The sequence below is a fragment of the Marmota monax genome, unplaced genomic scaffold, assembly GCF_021218885.2.
Source record: "Marmota monax isolate L192 unplaced genomic scaffold, Marmota_monax_Labrador192_F-V1.1 WCK01_AAM20220418_F8-fsc00102, whole genome shotgun sequence".
NCBI classification, from domain to species: Eukaryota; Metazoa; Chordata; class Mammalia; order Rodentia; family Sciuridae; genus Marmota; species Marmota monax.
In genome coordinates this window covers 5444099-5464240 of record NW_026692494.1, presented here as the reverse complement: position 1 = coordinate 5464240, position 20142 = coordinate 5444099, and the positions used below count along the sequence as shown (strand labels likewise).

Genomic DNA, 20142 nt, shown 5'->3' with positions numbered 1-20142 from the left:
TTATTTTTTATTTATTTTTTAATATTTATTGTTTAGTTTTCGGCAGACACAACATCTTTGTTTGTATGTGGTGCTGAGGATCAAACCCGGGCCGCACGAGTGCCAGGCGAGCGCGCTACCGCTTGAGCCACATCCCCAGCCCCTAAGCTCCTTATTTTTGATGTTGAGACAGAATCTTGCCAAATTGCTCAGGGTCTCACTGATTTGCTGAGGCTGGCCTAAACTTGTGGTCCTCCTGCCCTGGCCTCCCGAGTAGCTAGGATTATAGGCACGAAACACCAAGCAAGGTCTTATTGCTTTGCTAGCAAAGGAGAAACATCTTGTCCCAAAGGGTATGATTCTGCCCATCAGCTGAAACAGGGTCCTTCCTTCTTTCCTCCCTGCCCCCCTCCCGTGGGTAGGGCTGGGGATCTTGCTCAGTGATAGAGCATGTGTGAGGCTCAGAACTCAATTCCCAACACCAAAATAATCAAAGTAGGACCTGAAGAGCAAAGTGGGGCTTGCAAGAAGTAGTATTCTATTTTTTGGAGGGGAGGGTTGCTAAAAGCAATATTTAGTTTATACATAAAACAGGAACTATTTTACTGAATTTAACTTTGAAGTGAAGTATTTTTGCTTGGTAAGTCCAAGTTTTAGTCTACACATGAAATACGAAATACGATCTGAATTTAACCACACCAAGTTCCACCTTTGCTCCTTAAATGCAGATTGTAATTCACATATGAAATACGTTCTGAATTCACCTAGGAGGTAAAATATTCTTGCTTAAGTCTAGGTTGTAGTTCTCACACAAATTACTTCACCAAACTTAACTGCAAAAGGATGAACAAATCCAAATTTTGGTTCATACATACTCTGAATTGTAATTTTGCTTGGGGCACATTGTGGTCCACACACACTAAACCCTTCTGAATTCATCTGTGCCAAGTACGATTTTGCCAGCGTCCAAATTTTACACGAAAACTTCACCAGCTTAGAGTACCTTTAACAGTTCGTCTCTAAATTGTGAGCTGTTTCCAAACAAGAGGAATCAGGGGCACAATGATGGCAGATTATCACAAGGTCATTGCTGAAAGTAATTCCCTGCTATGGGGGATGGGAGTCCTGAGACCCCCAAAGACCTCGGGGCCTGTGTCACGCAGAGCTACCGAGGCGGGGGTGATCCCGATGGGTGACGGGACCCCAGAGGAGACGATGGGGGAACAGAGTGACACGCAGCCACCGAGAGTGCCCGAGAAAACGGGCGACGAGCGCCCCCGCCCCAAGGCCAGGCTGTGGTGACGGCGTGGGGGCGGGGCGTATAGCGCGCACCCGATGCCACGGTGGCTCCGCCCCTCTCACGCCCGTAGAGTGACGCTAGCCGCAGGGGGAGGGACCCGAAACGAATTGACCAATTCTTGTCGCGGACTTGCCAGCGGCCCTCGCCCTCTACCAATCAGACGCCGAGGAGGGCGGGAGTACCTGGTTCTCCCAGCGGCCCCGCGGCTCCGCCCCCTCGTGCGGCAGCGTTTGCGGCGGCGTGGGGGGCGTGGCCTAGATGCGACGCCTATAAAGGTGGGAGGCGGCAGCGGCGCCATTTTGCGAACGGCGAGCAGCGGAGGCGGCGCGGAGAGGCGCAGCGGAGGTTTTCCTGGTTTCGGACCCCAGCGGCCGGATGGTGAAATCCTCCCTGCAGCGGATCCTCAACAGCCACTGCTTCGCCAGAGAGAAGGAAGGGGATAAACCTAGCGCCACCGTCCACGCCAGCCGCACCATGCCGCTACTTAGTCTGCACAGCCGCGGCGGCCGCAGCAGCGAGAAGTGAGCGCCCCGCCCCCGCCCCCGCCCGAACCTTCCAGAAGCGCTGGCCGCGCAGGCCCGGGGGGCCCGGTCTCTGGGAGCCAGATAGGTCCTGGGAGCGTGAGATCCGCCCCTTTGTCCAGGCCACAATCGCGCCGGGGGCGGGTTCTCGGCGGCGGGGGCGGGGCCGGTCCCGGGCGCCCCCGGCCTGAGCGCGCTGGGGGGGCCGGGGGCGGGGCGTGGGGTCGGGCGCCCGGTTTTGCGGGTGGCAGGATGAAGAAAGATTTAGGGCGGGGTGTGGGTCGAGTGCGAGCCTGGGTCGCAGGATGGGAGTCCGATCGGGGAGAGGGGTTCTCTTCGGGGTTAGTTTAGGGGTCGCGGCTTGGGGGAGGGGAGTGGAGTAGGGGACCGAGATGAAGAGGTGGGCTCCAGGGGTGGTGGGGTTTGGAGGTCTCTACTTGCGGTTTCCGCTTTGGGGTGCGATTGGGGTCTGATTCGAGTGCATGGAACGGAGAGTCGCATGCGGGGAGTGGCCTGAAGTTGGGAATCAGGTGTGGAGGGGGACGGGGGGAAGGGGAGTGAGCCTGGGAAGAGGTTTGGGGCGCTCAGGACAGGGAGTCCGGGTGGGGTCGAGGGCCGGACCTGTGTCGGTTGGGCTAGATGGCTTGGGGCCTCAGTGGAGGAGTCTGTTTCGGACCCTGGTGTGGGTCGGGTCGAATCCGGGGGTGGGTGGGGGCTGGGTTGCCCGGAGGCCGACTGGGGCCGGCAGTCGCATGAATCTGCACTTTTGGGTCGCATGAATCTGCACTTTTCGGTCGCGGCCGCCCCTGACTGCCTGCAGGGACCGTGGGCGCTCCGTGGCTGGACTCACTCTTGTAAGCTGGTCCCCTGTTAAGGCCGCTCTCGTGGGCTCCGCTTCGAGCTCCGGAGGGAGTTGGTCTGGATGGCCCAGGCCCTGGACGTGCTCCGGGCGAGGCCGCCCACGTAGACGGTGCTCCGGGCTTTTTTCTGCTGTGACTGCCGCGGCGGGACAGTACCCCGGAGCGCACGGCGGCGATGGCCGCCGCCTGCTGGGAAGAGCGATCCAGGCCGCTTCCGTGCGCGCGGTGCCGGAGGCGGAGGTGGTTTGCGGCTGGCGGGGTACTGGCTCTGCCTCTGCTGGGGTGGCGTCGGAGGCAGACTTCCCAGGTGGGCGTTGATTGCTCCCGCGGCTGGGAAACTGACCTCTGTGTTGGTGGGGCTGCGGTCTGGTGCCCCCCCCCCCTCGAGGCTTTGCAAAATGGAGGCGATTTGGGGGCTGTTTACACTGCGCAGCAAATGGCTGCTGGAGCTGCCGGGTGCGCAATTGTGAAAAACTCCCCCTGGGGCGTGAGGCGAGTCAGCGATATGACGCAACTCGGGGCCTGAGCCCTGGGTGCCAGAGGGGCGGAGCCAGGCCCTCTGTCAAGGGTTGGGATCAAAACAGGCTGTGAGCACTGGTGGCTTCTGCCTTCGACCAAAGGTCTGCGCCCTAGAGGGAAGTTCCATTAGAGACCGGAGGCCCGGCTCTGAGAAGAGCTAGACTTTCAGATTCTTGCGGGAGTGTGAAGTTGGAAAGGGGAAGCTGAAGTGTTGAGGTTAGAAACGGGAAGGAAACTTCAGTGCGGCGGGCTTCGATTGGGCATTTCTTGCAGTCACTCCACAAAAGCAGAATTGTTTTGCAGTATCTAGTATAGAATCTGACAGAAATTAGCGCAAATTTGGCTTCAATAAAACAAGATTTAAAGAATCTTCTCCCCAAAGCAACTTCAATTAGAAACACCATATCCACACACACAGTCAGCAGTTACTGAGAGAAGAGAGACCTAGGAAGAAATAGTTGAGTGACCTTACGATGATGCTCACAAAAATGACAATCACGAAACGGGAAGCAAAACTTCAGTGCGGCGGGCTTCGGTTGGGCAAGACTGCCCATCCCTAGATGGTCAGAGCAGAGAATTGTGGGCATCAACATCTTCTCCCCAGGAGTCAGATTCCCGTCCACTGTTTCTCTTGACCAGGTTGAAGGCTTTAGGCAAACCCTGGATAGCCCAGAGGCATGACTAGGGAAGGCACAGTGCAGTAGGGAGTGGGCTCTGGAAAGCAGATAAAGGCGAAGTTGATGGGGCTGCCCCCTTAACCAGCCTCTCTCTCTCCCAGTTCTAGGGTCTCCCTCAGTTGCTGTAGTAACCTGGGTCCAGGGCCTCGGTGGTGCTCCTGATGTCCCTCACCCACCCCTGAAGATCCCAGGTGGGCGAGGGAATAGTCAGAGGGATCACAATCTTTCAGCTAACTTATTTTACTCTGTAAGTATTTGGGCTCCTTGGGCTGGTCAGTGTCTGGGTGGGGATAGAGCAAGACTGTGGTTCCCAAATGACGGTCCGGTGGGCCTGAGCAGAAGTCACCTGCTGCTCCATGCATGTGGAATTTGAACTTCATCAAACCGGGTGCACAGAAGGCCCCAAGCAGCAAGTAATCTTGCTGGCTCCCATTGGAGCCTCAAACTGGGGCCCCTGTCCTGGACTTCAGCAACTTCCCTGAGAGGCTTTGAGGCCCAGGTATTGGCACTGCTGGGTGACCCTGCCGTGGTGCTTCCCGGGTTTTCCAGATTTGTCAGCAAGCAGCCATCAGGTGTTGCTTTTGCTTTGAGGGGTGATGGGTCATGTATGGTCATATAGTGGTATATTTTCCAAAATAGCAGACTGGGCTCTCTCCTGTGACAGGATAATCGGCTGAATGTAACAGAGGAACTAACGTCTAATAACAAGACGAGAATTCTTAACGTCCAGTCCAGGCTCACAGATGCCAAACACATTAACTGGAGAGCAGTGTGGAGCAGCAACAGCCTCTACATCGAGATCCCAGCTGGCGCTCTGCCTGAGGGGAGCAAAGACAGGTGGGGCCAGCCCGGGGGGAAGTGTTTTAAATGGGGCACCAGCAGGTCTCACAGAATTTGCTCCCAGGGGACAGTGGCAGTGTCTGGAGACCTTTCTTGGTTGTCCTGATGGGGTAGGAGGGGCATGCCATGCCCAGAGAACAAATGGCGTAGTCCACAATGCCCTGTGGGGACCCAGGGACAGAGCCAGGTGTCCACTTTGAATGAGGCTTGGGAGACATGGATGGGGCCAGGGCTAGAACCAGAGGGTGCACAGGGGTGCTGACGTCTGTGCTTTCTTCAGTTTTGCAGTTCTTCTTGAGTTTGCTGAAGAGCAACTTCATGCTGACCATGTCTTTATTTGCTTCCATAAGAACCGCGAGGACAGAGGTAGGTGACTCCACCTGCTACCCTGGTTCTGCAGGGTGGGGGGAGCGGAGGTGCCTCCCACATGATACCTCCACCCGCCTGCACCTGGTGGGAGTTCTTGGTCTGCTTGCCCACCCCCTCTGCTGGGAGCCCCTCTGCTGGGAGCCCCTCTGCTGGGAGCCCCTCTGGTGTCCAGGGTCCTGCAGGCTGACAGTGTTTCCCCCCGCAGCCGCTTTGCTCCGGACCTTCAGCTTTTTGGGCTTTGAGATTGTGAGACCAGGGCATCCCCTTGTCCCCAAGAGACCCGACGCTTGCTTCATGGCCTACACGTTCGAGAAAGAGTCTTCAGGAGAGGAGGAGTAGTGGCCACGCAGCTCCTCGGGGCCCACGGGGCTGGAGACGGAGGCCCTGGAAGGCAGGCCCCCCAGTGTTGTGTGTTTGGGGTGGGGGCCTGGCAGCTGTGCTGGGGTGCGAACGTCCTGCTCCTCCGTCTCTCCTGGGTTTGTCCGCATGTCATAATTGTGCAAATAAACGCTCACTCCAAATTAGTGGTATATTTCTTGAAGTTTAATATTGTGTTTGTGATACTGAAGTATTTGCTTTAATTCTAAATAAAAATTTATATTTTACTTTTTTATTGCTGGTTTAAGATGATTCAGAGTATCTGTACCTGAGGAATGTCTTCTTTGGAGTCTTTGGAAACAGTCTTGGTCTCTTCACCTGGAGAGACAGGTGTTAACCTACCCCTTTATTGCTCTTAAAAATCCCAATAAAAGTGGTCACACCTCTGTTGGCTCCATGGTGTTAACTTGGGAGTGGGCCCCGGGGAGGGACGTTCTGGGCTGGGGGGTCTTAGGCCACCTGTCACACAGTAGCCAGGGGTCTGAGCCTACCCTGCTGCCCCACACTCAAAAGCTGGTATCAGGCTGGTGTTGACTGTTCTGGAACAGTCTCTGGCCCCCTCAATAGCTTGGTGGGGGGCTGTGGGACTTGAACCCAAGTCACAGCCCTTTCCCCAGATTCCAAGTGAACCGCTGCAACTTACTGGATTCCCCAGGGACTGGGTGTTCTCATCTGACTGGTCCCTTAGTCTTCCTGGCAGGTCAGGTGGCTCACCAGCCCTCAGGGAGCAGTCCTGGTGGACTAAGGGCGCGTGGGAGTTGGCCATGGGCCTCAGTCTCCAGTTCTGTGTCTGCCACAGCCTCACTCTGCAGCACCCAGGGAGTGGCATTCTTGGTTCTGGGCCTGAGCAAAAGTGGACAGGCCCAGGCGAGTGTTACCCTGTCTGATGGGCTGGGTAAGTTGAGGGTCAAGGCCAAAGATGGGGGCAGGAGGGAGAGGAGACCCTGGATGGACACGTGGGTGACTATTGGCCTTCCATGCAGCTGTAGCGCCCCCTGCTGGTCACGCCGTGGAAGACGGCTGGGAGATTTCCTGTCTTTGATGGGAAAAGGGCTGGAGAGCGGCGCTGAGGAATTAACCCAGAGGTCCTTTTTTTTTTCTTTTTTAATGGAGTCTAAGTTGCTTAGCGCCTTGCTAGATTGCTGAGGCTGGCCTCAACGTTGGTATCTTCCTGCCTCAGCCTCCTGAGCCACTGGGATCCCAGGTGGCTTCAGTGTCCGTCGCTCCAGTATCATGCTATTGGGCACCTGCTGTGTGCCTAGGGAGCTCAGCCTATGGGCAGGGTAGTTGGTAAGAGAGACGGTGAGCCGCAAGTAGGCAGAAAGCAGGAGAGACGCTAGCAAGGGCCCGGAGGCGCTTTACTTGCTTAGAGATGTGGGTTGGGACTTTTCTGCGGGGGGCCTTTGGGGCGGTGAGTTCGGCCCAGGTGGGAGCAACACCCTGTGCTGGTTGCTGGCCTCCTGCACTCTGATGGCGATGCTGGCCCTGTCCCAGTCCTGGGAAGGGGGTGCTGCTTCTCCAGCAGGCCTGGAGACAGGTAGGTGTGCACTCTTCCTTGGGGTCAGTCCCACAGCAGCTCCAGGGCGCGGCCCAGCGAGGCCTCGGTGGCCTCGGCCAGGTATTCACAGCACAGCCAGTCCTCCAGGCCCGGCGCCTCCCCGCCTGCAGCGCGCTCCGCCAGGTGCACCACCAGCAGCGCGCGGCGAACCCGCAGCCAGGGCCCCAGCGGTGCCCCGCGGCCACGCAGCTCAAGCCCCGGCCCCCAGAGCAGTGTCTGCAGCGCACCCCGCGTCTGAGCCGCCGAGGGCCGCCTTCGGGGCAGCTGGGCTACCAGGCGCTCCAGGCCCACGGCCACCGGTGTGGCCGAGGGCGTGGCCGGGCCCAGCAGTGTGCGGAGCAGGCGACCCATCTGCAGCGCATGGGCGCCCAGGGATCCCTGGGGCCGCTGGCAGACGCAGCCAAAGTCGGCAAGCAGCAGGCGCGGGGGTCCTGGCCCACAGCCCCGCGGCGCCGCCAGCAGCAGGTTCTCTGGCCGCAGTTCCAGCAGGGTGGCGCCCTGCGCCTCCAGGCGCTCCAGGGCGGCGCTCAGCTGCAGGAACAAGAGGGCCACCTCCCACGCAGACTCAGCCGGCCGCTGTGCGCCGACTTCTGCCAGCCACTGCGCCACTGTACGCTCTGGCACCTCCGCGGCCAGCACCGCGGGACCTCTCCAGGGCGCCAGCGGCAGTGCGCCCTCGGGCACCAAGCCACACAGCCCCTGCAGGTTGAAGTGTGGAGGCAGCGAGGCCTGCAGCTCCACGCCCCATGGGTGGGGCACGGTCGCTCCCGGCTTGGGCACCTGTGGGTCAGAGGGGGCCATCAGACCCCGACCACTGCGTCCCCCAACCAGCACAGCCCGCAGGGGGCCCTACCTTTCTAGAAGCCTTCCCTGCCTGCCTCAGCCCCGCCCCCTCCCACCAGGCTTAGAGCCACGTCGGCCCCAGCGCCTCCAGGAACAGACGATCATGATCATCCATGTTCCTTTGGATGTTAGTGGCTAACGATGGCCTCAGGGAAATGGAGCCCGAGAGGAGGGTGGTCAGGGGTGCAAGTCCCTGTTTACCAAAGAGTGGTTCTCACCGAGGGAGAAGGTGTCCGCCAGGACCCAGGCCAGGAAGTCCCATAGAAATACTGGCCCGCCTGTGTATTTAAGCTGGCCACCAGCCACACTGGAGGCCGTGACAGGCAGCCGGTGAAGGTGATTTTCATAATGTATCTATGGACCCCAGTATTTAAAATAAGAGGCCATCGAGTAAAGAGTCTCTTTGGGTGTTCACGTGGTGAGGGATGTCATCTAGACTAGTGTCACTGAGGTTTGGTGTGCCCTTGACCCAGCACACCCCCAGGGGACCAGCCACACCCCGGGTGCTCAGGAGTCTGGGTGACTGACAGACTCAGCCGTGAGCATTCTGGGAGATGAGAGCCCGGGCCTGGAGGAGGCTCCAGAGTCAGCTGGGCTGGGGCTCCGGGCGGGTTTTCAGAAAGACGCTCTCCTGTGGGCTGGACCCCGGTTGGGGCCATCTCATGCCTTAGTATTATTATTTGGTGCCAGGAATTGACACGGGGAGTTTGCTCCTGAGCCACCTGGCCCTTTTAGTGTTCTGTTTTGAGAACAGAGATACTCTTGCTAAGTAGCTGAGGCTGGCCTCCAACTGGTGATCCTGCCTCAGCCTCCAGAGCCGCTGGGATTGTGGCATGAGCCGCAGTGCCCAGCTTGGACCCAGGGGCCTTTGAACTCAGGTGTGTAGCCGGGTTGGCCCAGGCAGGAGGTAAAGCGGACCCCTGGCCTCTGAGAGGTGTGGGAGGGATTTCTACAACCCCAGGTGCCGCCCAGGTGCCGGCCCCACATTCAGACAGGCGGTTCCAGGCGTCTCTTCATGACTTAGCTGCAAAGTGGACACGTGGACTGGGCTGGGCAACACCAGCACACCCTGGGTCGTGCCCAGGAGGGAGGGCACCCGGGTGTGCTGGGTGCCAGGGGCAGGCTCACCTTGGCAGCCAGGACGTGCCAGGCCACCCCGTCCACGCGCACCACGCGGTAGTAGAGGGCCTCCCCGCTCTCCACGCAGGGCAAGCTGTCCAGCAGGCGGAAGCTGTGGCCCGGGAGGCAGGGGCCCGGGCGGCCACCCATGAGCCGGGCTCGGAGCCTCGCATGGATGTCACGGAGGGCGTCCAGCTGCCGGGCGGCCAGTGCGGCCTGCACGGCCTCGGGGCTGTTCAGGGGGTGGGCGGAGAGGCCCAGCGCGGCACGGGGTCCGTCCAAGGTCAGCGCCGTGGCCCGGCTCACGTCCTCACTGGGGGACCTCTGGAGGGGCCGCCGAGGCTGCCCTGCTCGGGCCGAGCTGGGGCCGGGGGCCCTGTGGGTGGGCAGGGACTGGGTTCGGGCGAGGGTCTTCTTGGGCAGGGGCGGGGGTGGGGGCTGGGGGTCAGAGGAGAGGGACCTGGGAGTCCGGGGGCGGCAGGCCTTGGAGGGCAGCAGGTGGGCACGCACCTCTCCTGTCGGGAGAGAGGGGCCTGTTGAGGACAGGCAGGATGTGGGCCCTGGCACCCCCCGCGTCTCCCTGTCTCTGAAGTGAAACGTGGGTTGGTTGGTTTGCCTTTTGAGGGTCAGGAGCAGAGCGCCCTCCAAGAGCCGCACCCCAGCCCTTTTATTTTATCTTGAGACCAGATCTTGCTAAGTAGCTGAGGCTGGCCTCGAACTCTGGCCCTCCTGCCTCAGCCTCCAGAGCTGCTGGGATGACAGCTGTGGCCGCCGCCTGGTTAAAATGGAAACACCAGCCACCTCTTGTCCTGTAGGACGGGCTGCCACCCCCAGTCTGCAGGAGAGAAGCCCGGGCTCAGAGGAGGGGGGTCAGTCTTAGAGACTCCAACACCGGGGACCCCCATTTTCCCACATGGCTCTGAGCTGGTGGCCATCTTTACAGTCTGCTGCCCTGTTGTCCCCTGTCTCCGTCACACCCCTGAGTCTAGCACTTGCCCCTGCTCTCCCCCAGGACAGGGCCCCTGAGCTGGGCTGCTCACCGAGGTTGCTGTAGATGGGCTGAGCTGACCAGGGCAGGCGGTCGGACTCCGGGCTCTTGGCGCCTGGCTCAGGGCCGCTCATGGTGCTGCGGGAAGGTGGGTGGGCACTTGCAGGGGACCACACACGTGGGGGAGGGCTCTGAGCAGAGCTGCTGTCTCCGGCTCCCTCCAGCCTTGACTGCTGTGTGACACTCAGTGAGTTCCTTGCCCTTTCTGGCCACCCCTACCTACCCCCAACCTTGAAAAGTTGCTGCTTCCTCCCGCCCCTCGAGGACCCCTACCTTCAGGACTGGCGTGACCTCGGGGACCACCCTGGGGCCAGGATCCCAGCGGCTGGGGCCCTCGGCCTCCCGGGAGGGTTCAGGAAGCACTGGTCAGCGGTTAGACCGCAGGCTGGCCGGGGGTGGGGCCGGGACTCGTGGCATCACTTCCCCAGCCGCGGCCTCCTCCCCCGGCCTGCGGGGACCGTGCGGGGGAAGCAGCCTGGGCAAGATGGGAGGTGGGCCCGGTACCAGGCCCGGGCTGCCCGCGGAGCGGGGGGAGGAGGAAGGACGGGCTGAGGTCTGAGGGCCATGCTGGGTGGCAGTGGGGACCCCTGTGAGACGGGGACCCGGGCACATCCAGCTGCCCCACCTTGGGCGAGAGGAGGCCCAGCAACTTCCATCCTGGGAGAAGGGGGGTCCCCTCGGCAGGCCCCGGAGACGCCCCGGGGCACCCCCACTGGGTCCCGGACCGCGGCCTCCAGCAAGGACCCTGCCGGCTCTGTTCTGCCGGCTGTGTGACCATGTCACACCGCCGTCCCTCTCTGTGCTGCAGCAACCAAAGAGCTGGCTCCCACCTTCTGCTCCAGATGTGGATTCTTAGCAGATTTCCTCGTCCCACTTCCTGTCCCCGCGTCCATCTGTGGAAGACGTGGACATGCAGGAGCCACCAACGGGAAGCTGTGGTCAGAACGAGGGGCCAGCAGCCAGGGATCCGCTCCAGCACACGCCAAGCCTCACCCCTGGCCAGACCCCGGGTCCTGCCCGGCGGCGTCCCCACAGGGCAGGGACGTGCTTGCTGTGCAGCCTGAGCGCGGTGCCCGTCCCCTGGGGAAGGTCGGGGCTGGCCCCCGTCACCTGAGCCCCTCCCGTCCCCCCCCCCCCCCCCCGCCTGTGGAGGCACTTCTAGCTGGAGGCCACCTCCCCAGACTCGGCCTGCCTCATCCTCCCGGCTCAGGGTCCAGCTCCACTGTCCCCGGCACCCGGGAGGCGTGGACTAGGCCGGAGCACCGCGGCCTGCAGGCTGCGCGAGGCTGGGCTCCTACGGTCCTGCTGTCCTAGGTGGAGAGGGCAGGGGGACAAGACCGCCCGCTGTGCCCCCTCCAGAGCCTGGGGCAGGTGTCCCGGCCAGTGTCCCCGCCTGGCTGGGATCTGGGCGAGGGCCAGGCCCAGAGGTGCTCCCCTGGGGCTGGGGGCCAAGGCCAGGGCATCGTCCCCTGAGGGCCAGGCCTGGCCAGCGGGCCCAGGGTCGCTCAGAGGCCGAAGGCGCTTTCCATTTTCTATTTTGAGGTAGGACCTTGCTGAGTTGCCCAGGCTGGCCGTGAACTTGCCATCCTCCTGCCTCAGCCTCCCGAGCGGCGGGGACGGCAGCGTGGCCTCCGCCTGACGCGTGACATTGTGATGAGATGTTCCATGGGGCCTGACTGCAGGGGTCCGAGTGGCACGCGGTGGCTGGTCGGCAGCTTGTGACTAAAGCTTTGCTGGGAGCAGGGCAGAGGCTGAGGGTGGCCAGAGCAGGGTCGCAGTGTCTAGTCAGGGATGTCCACGCAAGTGGCCCCGGTCCCAGGGCTGTCCTTGGGTTCCAGGCTTCCACCGAGCTCCGGGCGCCGGGGCCACCCACCTCGCCTGCGCGGGGCAGGGGGCATGGATGTCCATGTGGTGGGCAGAAGAGTGGCCCCAAAGATGTCTGTGACCGTCCCCAGGGCCGGCGATTGTGGCACGGGCTCAGCCAGGGGAGCCAAGTTGGTGAAATGGGGCTGCTAACAGCTGGCTTTGAGGTGAGGTCACCCTGGTCATCGGGGCCCAGTGTCACCACAGGGTCCACATGAGGGGGGCAGGAGGGCCAGAGAGAGGCTGAGGACGCTGTGCCGCTGGCTCTGGAGCTGAGGAGGCAGGTGAGGACTCTCCGGGCCTCGGGGGGAACAGCCCTGGCCTCCCGTTTTAGACTCTGAGCTCCTGAAACCCAGGGAAGGCTTCTGTGCTTTTTTGTTTGTTGACACCACGGATTGAACTCGGGACGGACACTGAGCTGTCCCCAGCCCTGTTTTGCATTTTACTTAGAGACAGGGTCTCACTGAGCTGCTCAGGGCCTCGCTGTTGCTGAGGCTCGCTTTGGACTCATGATCCTCCTGCCTCAACCTCCCAAGAGGCTCGCAATCCTCCTGCCTCGGCCTCCTGAGCTGCTGGGATGACAGGTGTGCGCCACCCACTGGCATCATCCCCTTCTGTCTTTTTTCAGTATTTATTTTTCAGTTTTAGGTGGACACAATGTCTTTATCTTTATGTGGAGCTGAGAATCGAACCCAGGGCCTCACACGTGCCAGGCGAGCGCTCTGCCTCTGAGCCCCAGCCCAGCCCCCATTTGCTGGGTCTTAAGGCGCGGACCCTAAGGTGGTGACAGGGGAGGGAGCCCGATGGCTTCACCCTGCATATCCAGGAAAACAGGGATACTAGCCCTGAGCACCAAGGCACAGAGAGGGCCTCAGCTTGCCCTGGGGTACACAGCAGCAGCCTCCCCTGGAACCTCAAGCAAACCCCTCAGGGGACCAACACGAACAACGGGAGGAAGAACCTGAAGAGACGGAGGGACCGTCCTGCGCACAGGGAGGGGAGGAGGGGCAGAGTGGGGGCCGAGGGGACCGTCCTGCCCATGGGGAGGGGAGGAGGGGCAGTGTGGGGGCCGAGGGAGGGAGGGCAGCCCCGGGTGTCCATGTGTGATGGGGTCGGAGGTGCGTGGCCTTGGGCTACCTGGGGCTCCCCGTGGTTGGCCCACAGACTCCGAGGGCTGCCTCTGGCTTTCCAGCTCCCATGGAGGCGGCCTCCCCTTTGGCCGGGCCTCATCCTGTGGAGGAGGCCTCTGTAGCGGGGCCTCTCCTTCTGTCCCCTCCACGGGTGACATAGGGAAGCTTGGGCATCGTTCCTGGTTTGAATCGGGGACTCAGAGGCCTTGGACAGGACTGGGCGGCCCTCCAGGGGCCCTGAGGCACATTTCCCTGCTTCTGCCAAAGGACAGAGGGGAAAGCAAGCCACCATGTCCAGCCAGCCGCCCGCCTTCGGGCTGTCCCTTGACCTCCACCCCCCAGAGGGCAGGGAGAGACAGGAGCCTCCTTCCCCTGTCAGTCGGGGAAGCTGAGGCCAGGCAACCAACACTGGACAGCCAGGGAGGCTGTTCTGGGCCGTGGCCCCTGGGGTCCACCCTGACCCCATCCTCCTCCTCCCAGAGCGAGGACAGGTGTCTCCTGCCGCCTCGGGGACAGGTGGGGTCTGAGCCCTGACACCAGGTGTGTCATTCTCTGTGCCCTGGTGTCCCCTCGGCCAGGGGTCAGGTGTGAGCACTCACCAGTGCTGCTGCAGGGCTCGGCCTTGCCAAGGCAGGGGACAGGCCCCCAGGGGAGGTGACTCCCCCAGGGCCCTGTGGAGACCTGCTTTCTCATTGCCCCTGCCTGAGCTCCGGTCCCCAGTTACCCCGATGGCCTGCCGGCCCATCGGCCCTCCCTCCCTCCCTCGTGTGGCCTCCGGTCCCACCCCTTCTACCCTCCAGCCTCCCTCGGTCCATCTGGAAATCAGGATCAGAGGGCACCAGCTCACAGGCTGTCCTCAGGGTGGTGCCCCCAGTGCCTGGAACAGAACAGTGGGTGCCCTGAGGGGCCTCTGGTGACAGCCTCTCTGGGTCCCCGGGAGCCTCCTCACCGCAGCCTCCCGCCCTGCTCCTCCCAGGGAACAACGTGAACTTGTGATTAAACCCGTCTCCGTTTTATTGGGTCCAGTCACATACAGCAGGGGGGACGGTGGCACCTGCTGGAACGGGGAGAGGGGCGGAGACCATGCCCTGCCGCCCTGTGGCACGGGCCGGCGCCCTCCTGTCTCGAGGAGGCTGAAGGCACTTGGATGTCGTCGTCTTGAGGGCCTCCGTGTTGTCATGGCGACCCAGGTCAGGAGGAGGCTAGGGGACAGAGCGGACCTGGCCACCGTCCAGGGCAGCGCTCACCTTCTGGTCCACCACGGGCAGGGCCAGGCTCCCACATACCCAGTCCCAGCCCCGGGAGATTGGGCCGCGTCCCCCAGGCTCGCCTGACCCCTGTGCGCGCGGCCAGCTTGCTTTCTCCCTGCGAGATTCCTGATCCCCAGATCCCGGATCCAAGTGGAGCCACCAAGCCCTTCCGCAGGCCCGGACGGGGGTGCCCAGACCCACTCACGGAGGACACCGGGGGCCTGGGCGGTCCTCAGTCCAGCTGAGAGCTCCCACTGACGCGGCCTCTGGAACCTCCGAGGAGACTGTCCCAGCCCGGCTCAGGCCAGCCTGCGGGCTCCCGTGCCCTTCCTCAGTGTCCCAACTGTCCGCTGGTGGAGGCGGAGGGCGGGTCGGAGCTGGGTGGGTCAGGTCATGGGCCGGCCTGCTCGCTGCCCTGGGGTGCAGCCCTGACCCTGCTCCAGCCCCCAGAGCAAGGGTCAGCAGGGGCCAGGTGCTGGGGGACATTTGGGGCTGGTCTGAGCTGGCTCAGGGGTCCAAGGCTCTCAGGGTGGACGACCCGTGCAGCTTGCCTGTCTAGAGGGCCCCTGGGCCAGGCCAGGGAGGCTGGGCCAGCGTGAGGGCCGTGGAGGAAGCTGGGGACATGGCTTCTCCTGGGGGCAGCCCGCGGGTCCTGGTGGGGGCTGGGAGCGGGCTGCTGCACAGCTGTGTGGGGCGTGAGGTGTCCCACTTCCAAGCAGCGTGACGGCCCCAGGTGTGAGTGTGTGTCTCTGGGTGTGCGCAGCATTGACTCTCTGGGGACGGGTTCCTAGGGGCTGTCCCTTCTGTGGGGCGTCTGTGTAGACTGTCTCCCCAGATGTGGGAGCTGTGTGGGCAGGGACGGGGAGGGCAGAATCAGGGGCCTCCTGGTTGTGAACTGCAGGCCACAGGGACCCTGGGGGCCTCTGAGCCGCCCAGCAATCCGTCCCTCCACCCACTCCTACCCCCAACCCAGGGACCATAGCTGGGGCAGGAAGATAGGTTGTAACCTTTAGAAAACACTTGAGAAACTACAAAAGATGCTTTCTGATGAAAAACAGTCTGTGGTTGGGTGTCTACAAAAAAGGGGAAGTTCTACCAGTTAGCCGACTTGCAGTTTCCCCTTCCCCCTTGGGAAAATGCATAGGTGGAAATCAGTCTGGTAATCTGACCAGGATCAGGCTTCCCCAACTGGGCCCAGGGCTTCCAGCCCCGCGAGGCCCCAGCGCCCCTCAAATCATCTTCATGTTGAACTTGCGGGCTCCGCCCTGGCCCGCGGCCGCGGCTGGCCCTTCCGCCTTGCGGAAGGAGTACTCCACCGAGAAGTGGTTCTTGTGCTGCCCGCGGCCGCGGCTCCACACGAAGAGCAACAGGAAGCAGAAGAGCACCACGCCCAGGAAGGTGATGCACCCCATGGCGGTGGACACCAGGATGGCCGTGAGGTCCAGCGGGAAGCGCGCGGCCACCTGCGTCTCGTTGCGGCCCTCGCCCAGGGTCCGGTTGGCGGCCGGCGCCGGCTGCACCGTCAGCGTGGCGAAGTAGGTGTCGTTGCCGCCGGCGTTGCTGGCCACGCACGTGTAGGTGCCGCTGTCCTGCGGCCGCGTGTCCAGGATCTCCAGCGTGCCCCCGGGCAGCACGCGCGCCCGGCCGGCGCTGGTGGCCGTCACGGCGCGGTGCTGCGGCGTCACCCAGGCCACGGTGGGCGCCGGCTCGCCCTCTGCGCGGCAGAGGAAGCGGACGTCGTCGCCCGCGGTGGCGGAGACGTGCTGCAGCCGGCGCTCGCGAATCTTGGGCTGGCGGCAGACGAAGTACTCGAAGAGCACCGAGTCGGGCAGGTTGCGCAGCGCGTCGCCGCGCACCTCGGCGGGGGTGGCGCAGGCCGGCAGGCGCCCGTCGAAGTTGAGGGTCTTGCGGCGCTGCACGATCCAGAGCAGGCGACAGTCACAGGCCAGCGGGTTCCCGTCCACGCGCAGCGTCTCCAGCGTGTTGACCGAGTGGAAGGTGCTCTCCTCCAGCGTGGACAGCAGGTTGTTGGACAGGTTCAGCAGGCGGATCTGCCGCAGGCCCAGGAAGGCCTGCGGCTCCACCACGGCCAGCAGCGCCCCGGCCAGGTGCAGCTCCCGCAGGCGGACCAGGTCCCGAAAGGACCCGCGCGGCACGGTGCTGATGGGGTTGTGGGACAGGTTGAGGCAGGTCAGGTGCGCCTGGTGTCGCAGCGCGGCGGCCGGCACCGCGGTGATGTTGGTGTGGGTGACGGACAGCGAGGTCAGGTTGAGGCCCTGCAGGCTGCCCGCGGCCACCTCCTCCAGCAGCGGCCAGTTGTCGATCTCCAGGTGCAGCAGCCCCGGAAGCTTCCGGAAGTTCTGGTCCTCCAGGGCGGCGATGGCCAGGTGTCGCAGCCGCAGGGCGCCCAGGCCCCGCAGATGGCCCAGCGACTCTCCGGACAGGGCCGTGAGGTTGCAGCGCTCCAGGGTCAGCTCCTCCAGGGCCAGCAGCCCCGCGAAGGCCCGGCGCGAGATGAACACCAGGTCGTTGTCGCCCACCTCCAGCCTTCGGAGGCTGTGCAGGTCCTGGAAGGTGTAGTCCAGCAGGATGACCAGCCTGTTCTCGCTCAGGTCCAGCAGCGTGAGGTTGTCCAGGCGCGTGAAGACCCCGGGCGGGATGAGCTTCAGCTGGTTGCCGCGCAGGCGCAGGACGCGCAGGCGCGGGAGGTGGGCGAAGGCGCCGGGCTCCACGTGCGCGATGACGTTCTGGCTCAGGTCCAGCTCCTCCAGCTCGGGCAGCGCGGCCAGGTCCCCGGGGTTCAGGCAGCGGATGCGGTTGCGGCTGAGCTCCAGCAGGCGCGTCTCGGCCGGGATGCCGTCGGGCACGGCGGTCAGGCGGCGGCGCGCGCAGGCCACGGCGCGCGTCTGGGCGGCGCACTCGCAGCGGGCCGGGCAGCCCCCGGCGGGGGGCGGCGCCGCGGGCAGCAGCAGCAGGTGCAGGCTCAGCACGCGCAGCCAGCCGGTCATGGTGCGGAGCCTGGGCCTAGGGCCGCGCCAGCATCCTCGAGCGCACCTGCGGGCGGGCGGGGGCAGCGTCAGCACCTTGCGGGCGCCCACCCCAGGTGGCCCCGGGAGCGGCTGCCCCACCGTGTGGGCGGCACTCCGCTCCTGGGGATCTGCGCCCAGGAGGAGGGCACGTGTCCCGAGACCCGAGCACAAATTTCACTGACACAGCATTGCTAATAGGTGGGGACAGTCAGGTGTCCACGGGTGCAGGAATGGGCACACAGCGTGGCCCTGCACAGGCTGGAGCACGATTCTGCCTGGAGCAGCAGCGAGGCCCGACACACCCCGCAGCGTGGATGGCCCTCAAGGACCTCGTGCTCAGCGACAAGGACCCACACAACAGAGGACCCCCTCCCAAAGGAGTGTGTGACCCTATTGGCTGGAAACGTCCCAAACAGGCTGGGCCAGAGACGGTGTGGATTCCTGGGGGCTGGGGCTGGGGAGGGACTGGCGGCTCCTGGTGGGCCCGAGCTTCCTTCTGGGGTGGTGCAGTGTCCAGAACGCACTGGAGAACTTTCGTGCTATGTGACGGTCACCGCAGTAGGAACACTGCAGGAAAGGCCCTCTGACCTGGAGGGGAGTCGTACACAGGCCAGTACTTTTGTTTAAAAAGACATTCATCGGGGATGGGGTGTCGCTCAGTGGTAGGGCGCTTGCCTGGGTTGGATTCCCAGCACTGCAAATACACAGAACGAGGCAGACATTTACGGAGTGCCTGTTGTATACAGGCTGGAGTACAGTGGTGCATAAGCCAGACGTGGCTCCTGCATCCTGGGGTGCACATCCACGGGAGAGGGGCACGGGACCCTTCCACTTGTGTTAATGCCGGCCCACTGTGTCCTCCAGGCCCCCCTCCGCCCTCCCCAAGCCTGGGCCTGAGCTGGACACACCCTGCGGGACAAGTAGCAGTGCTTCATGGGAAGCAAGGGCTGGGCCTCCACGAGTCGGGAGTCAGCCGACGGATGACCAGGATTGTAAGAGGGGGTGACTCCAGGCCAGGAAAGGGGACACTTGAGCTGGACTCTGTCGGGGGCTGCTGTGATCCCCAAGGAGACTCAAAGTTGGAGTCTTGCTCTGGGTGTCTTGGGGGGCCTTGCTCAGAGGTGGGGACTCTGGGTATGAAGGGTTGGGGAGGCCACACGGGGCGGGCAGGCCTCTGTCCAGTGACTGTGTCCTTCAACGAGAGGGGAACGCCACGAGAAGATGGGGACAGGCGACACCTGGAACCCCCGGAAGCTGGGAGAGGCAGGGATCTTCCTGGGGCTTGGAGGGGCCAGCCCCACCCTGGCTGGCCTGGCTCGGGCCTCAGGCAGTGGGAGCACAGGGCAGGTGCCTTCAGCAGACAGCCCCAGGACCCTCAAGGCCAAGGCAGCCGGGAGGGTGCTGCAGCTGGAGGACGTCTGGGCAGAGGCCGGGTGGAGCGGAGGCCGGCAGAGCCCAGGTGCAGGCCGGGCGTGAAGGTGGAAATGAGTGGGGGTCCCGGGGCCGGATGGTGCGGAATGTGGTGGCCAGGAGGCCCAGGCCCCGGCAGGCCCCGGAGGGGGCGCCTTCCTGGTCGTCTGGGCAGCCTGCTGGCCCCTGCTGCTCGCTGACCGCCGGCTGCCCACCCTTCCCAGGGGTTGAGATGGGGTCGGGTGGCAGGAACAGCCAGATGGCAGCCGCCCGCACCACCCGCCTCTTCTGCCCGGCTGCCAGGTGGCCGTGTTTGGCCTCTGAGCCGCTGAAGCCCCAGGCATCCCCCACTTCCCCTCGTCCTGTCCCTTCAGACCTGGCTCTGGGACAGGCCAGAGCCTGACCTGCTGGACATGAGGGCAGTGGCTTCCTGGCTTCTTTGATGCTGAGCTGGGAACCACACGTGGTGGGGAGGGCCGCTTTGGCAGGGGCAACCGGGAGGCAGGCTGGACCAGGGCCCCGAGCTGGCAGCTGGCAGGTGCAAGAGTCCCTGCCACCTGCTCTCCTGGTGAGTGGGGAGGCGAGGCAGGCGGGGTGCACCTGAGCAAAACCCCTTGACACAGAGATCCCAGGGCTAGGGCGCAGCTCAGGCAGGACCAGTGCCGCTGGCTTCAAGGTCTGCTACTAAAAAAAAAAATGCAAATACGGAGACAGCCATGTGACAGTGACAAGGACACAGATTGAGTGATGCATCTACAAGCCAAGGGACACCAAGGGCCTCTTGAGAGGGGATAAGTCTCTGTTGTCTTAAAGGCACCCAGTTCCTGGTAATCGGTTATGGTCACCCTAGAAGACCACCACAGGGCTTCAACCACACCCGTGCACCCTGCAGAAAGGTCAGCCCCGCACAGTGGCGCAGACAGGAGGGCTTTCTGCCGTGTTCTTAAAACAGTGAAGAAGTGGAACCAACCTAAGTGTCCCTCAATAGGGGATTGTGAAAATAAATCCTAGTCTGTGTCAGGATATGCAGGAAGGTTGGCAGGTACTGACAGACAAAAATGGATGACCTGATCTAGGTGTCCATCAACACGGGATCAGTCCAGGACGTGGAGTGGAGAGATTTATCTGTACCAACAGCTGAGACCTCGTTAACGGGGTGGTGGGAGGGAAGGGTCTACCCTAAAAGTCCATCATTTGGGGATCAATCAAGCAATCAGTGGTTAGATCTAGTTGTTAGTGTGGAACCCTGGGGGCTGCGTGCCTGGGGAGGGCACGGCAGAGCTGTGGGAGGAAGACAACCCGGTTGCCATCAGTTACGACAGGGCACTGCTCCTGGGGACAAAGTGCAACGAAATGTCCAACTGAAGCTGTATTTGGGCAGCTGGATGAGCACCTGAGCAGACACCGTGCTGCCCGCAGCCACCCCTGGGGAATGAGCAAGGCCGGGCG

General features: G+C 62.9%; 3 protein-coding genes across 5 annotated transcripts; 1 reads left to right on the top strand and 2 right to left on the bottom strand.

Annotated features, from left to right (window-relative positions):
• Positions 1–1566: 1566 nt before the first annotated feature.
• Oaz1 (ornithine decarboxylase antizyme 1) lies at positions 1567–5829 on the top strand. The gene is given in 6 exon segments (XM_046444229.2): positions 1567–1800; positions 3958–4015; positions 4017–4103; positions 4521–4693; positions 4977–5062; positions 5271–5829. Coding segments are annotated over 6 exon segments (684 nt in total). The 5' UTR covers positions 1567–1654; the 3' UTR covers positions 5405–5829.
• Positions 5830–6775: 946 nt separating this feature from the next.
• Positions 6776–10545, bottom strand: Peak3 (PEAK family member 3). 3 transcript variants are annotated; one of them, XM_046444226.2, is made up of 4 exons: positions 10285–10545; positions 10004–10184; positions 8973–9478; positions 6776–7781 (listed from the first exon to the last, which is right to left on the bottom strand). In XM_046444226.2, the coding sequence occupies exons 2-4, from the start codon at positions 10083–10085 to the stop codon at positions 7005–7007; spliced, it is 1365 nt and encodes a 454-aa protein (XP_046300182.1). In that variant the 5' UTR covers positions 10086–10184; positions 10285–10545; the 3' UTR covers positions 6776–7004. The 3 variants fall into 3 exon arrangements, with proteins under 3 accessions (XP_046300182.1, XP_046300183.1, XP_046300184.1); XM_046444227.2 differs by having other exon boundaries at positions 10004–10181; XM_046444228.2 differs by having other exon boundaries at positions 10004–10089.
• A 3348-nt stretch (positions 10546–13893) lies between these two features.
• Positions 13894–17262, bottom strand: Lingo3 (leucine rich repeat and Ig domain containing 3). Its single transcript, XM_046444225.2, has one exon. The coding sequence runs from the start codon at positions 17260–17262 to the stop codon at positions 15484–15486; it is 1779 nt and encodes a 592-aa protein (XP_046300181.1). The 3' UTR covers positions 13894–15483.
• Positions 17263–20142: the final 2880 nt, after the last annotated feature.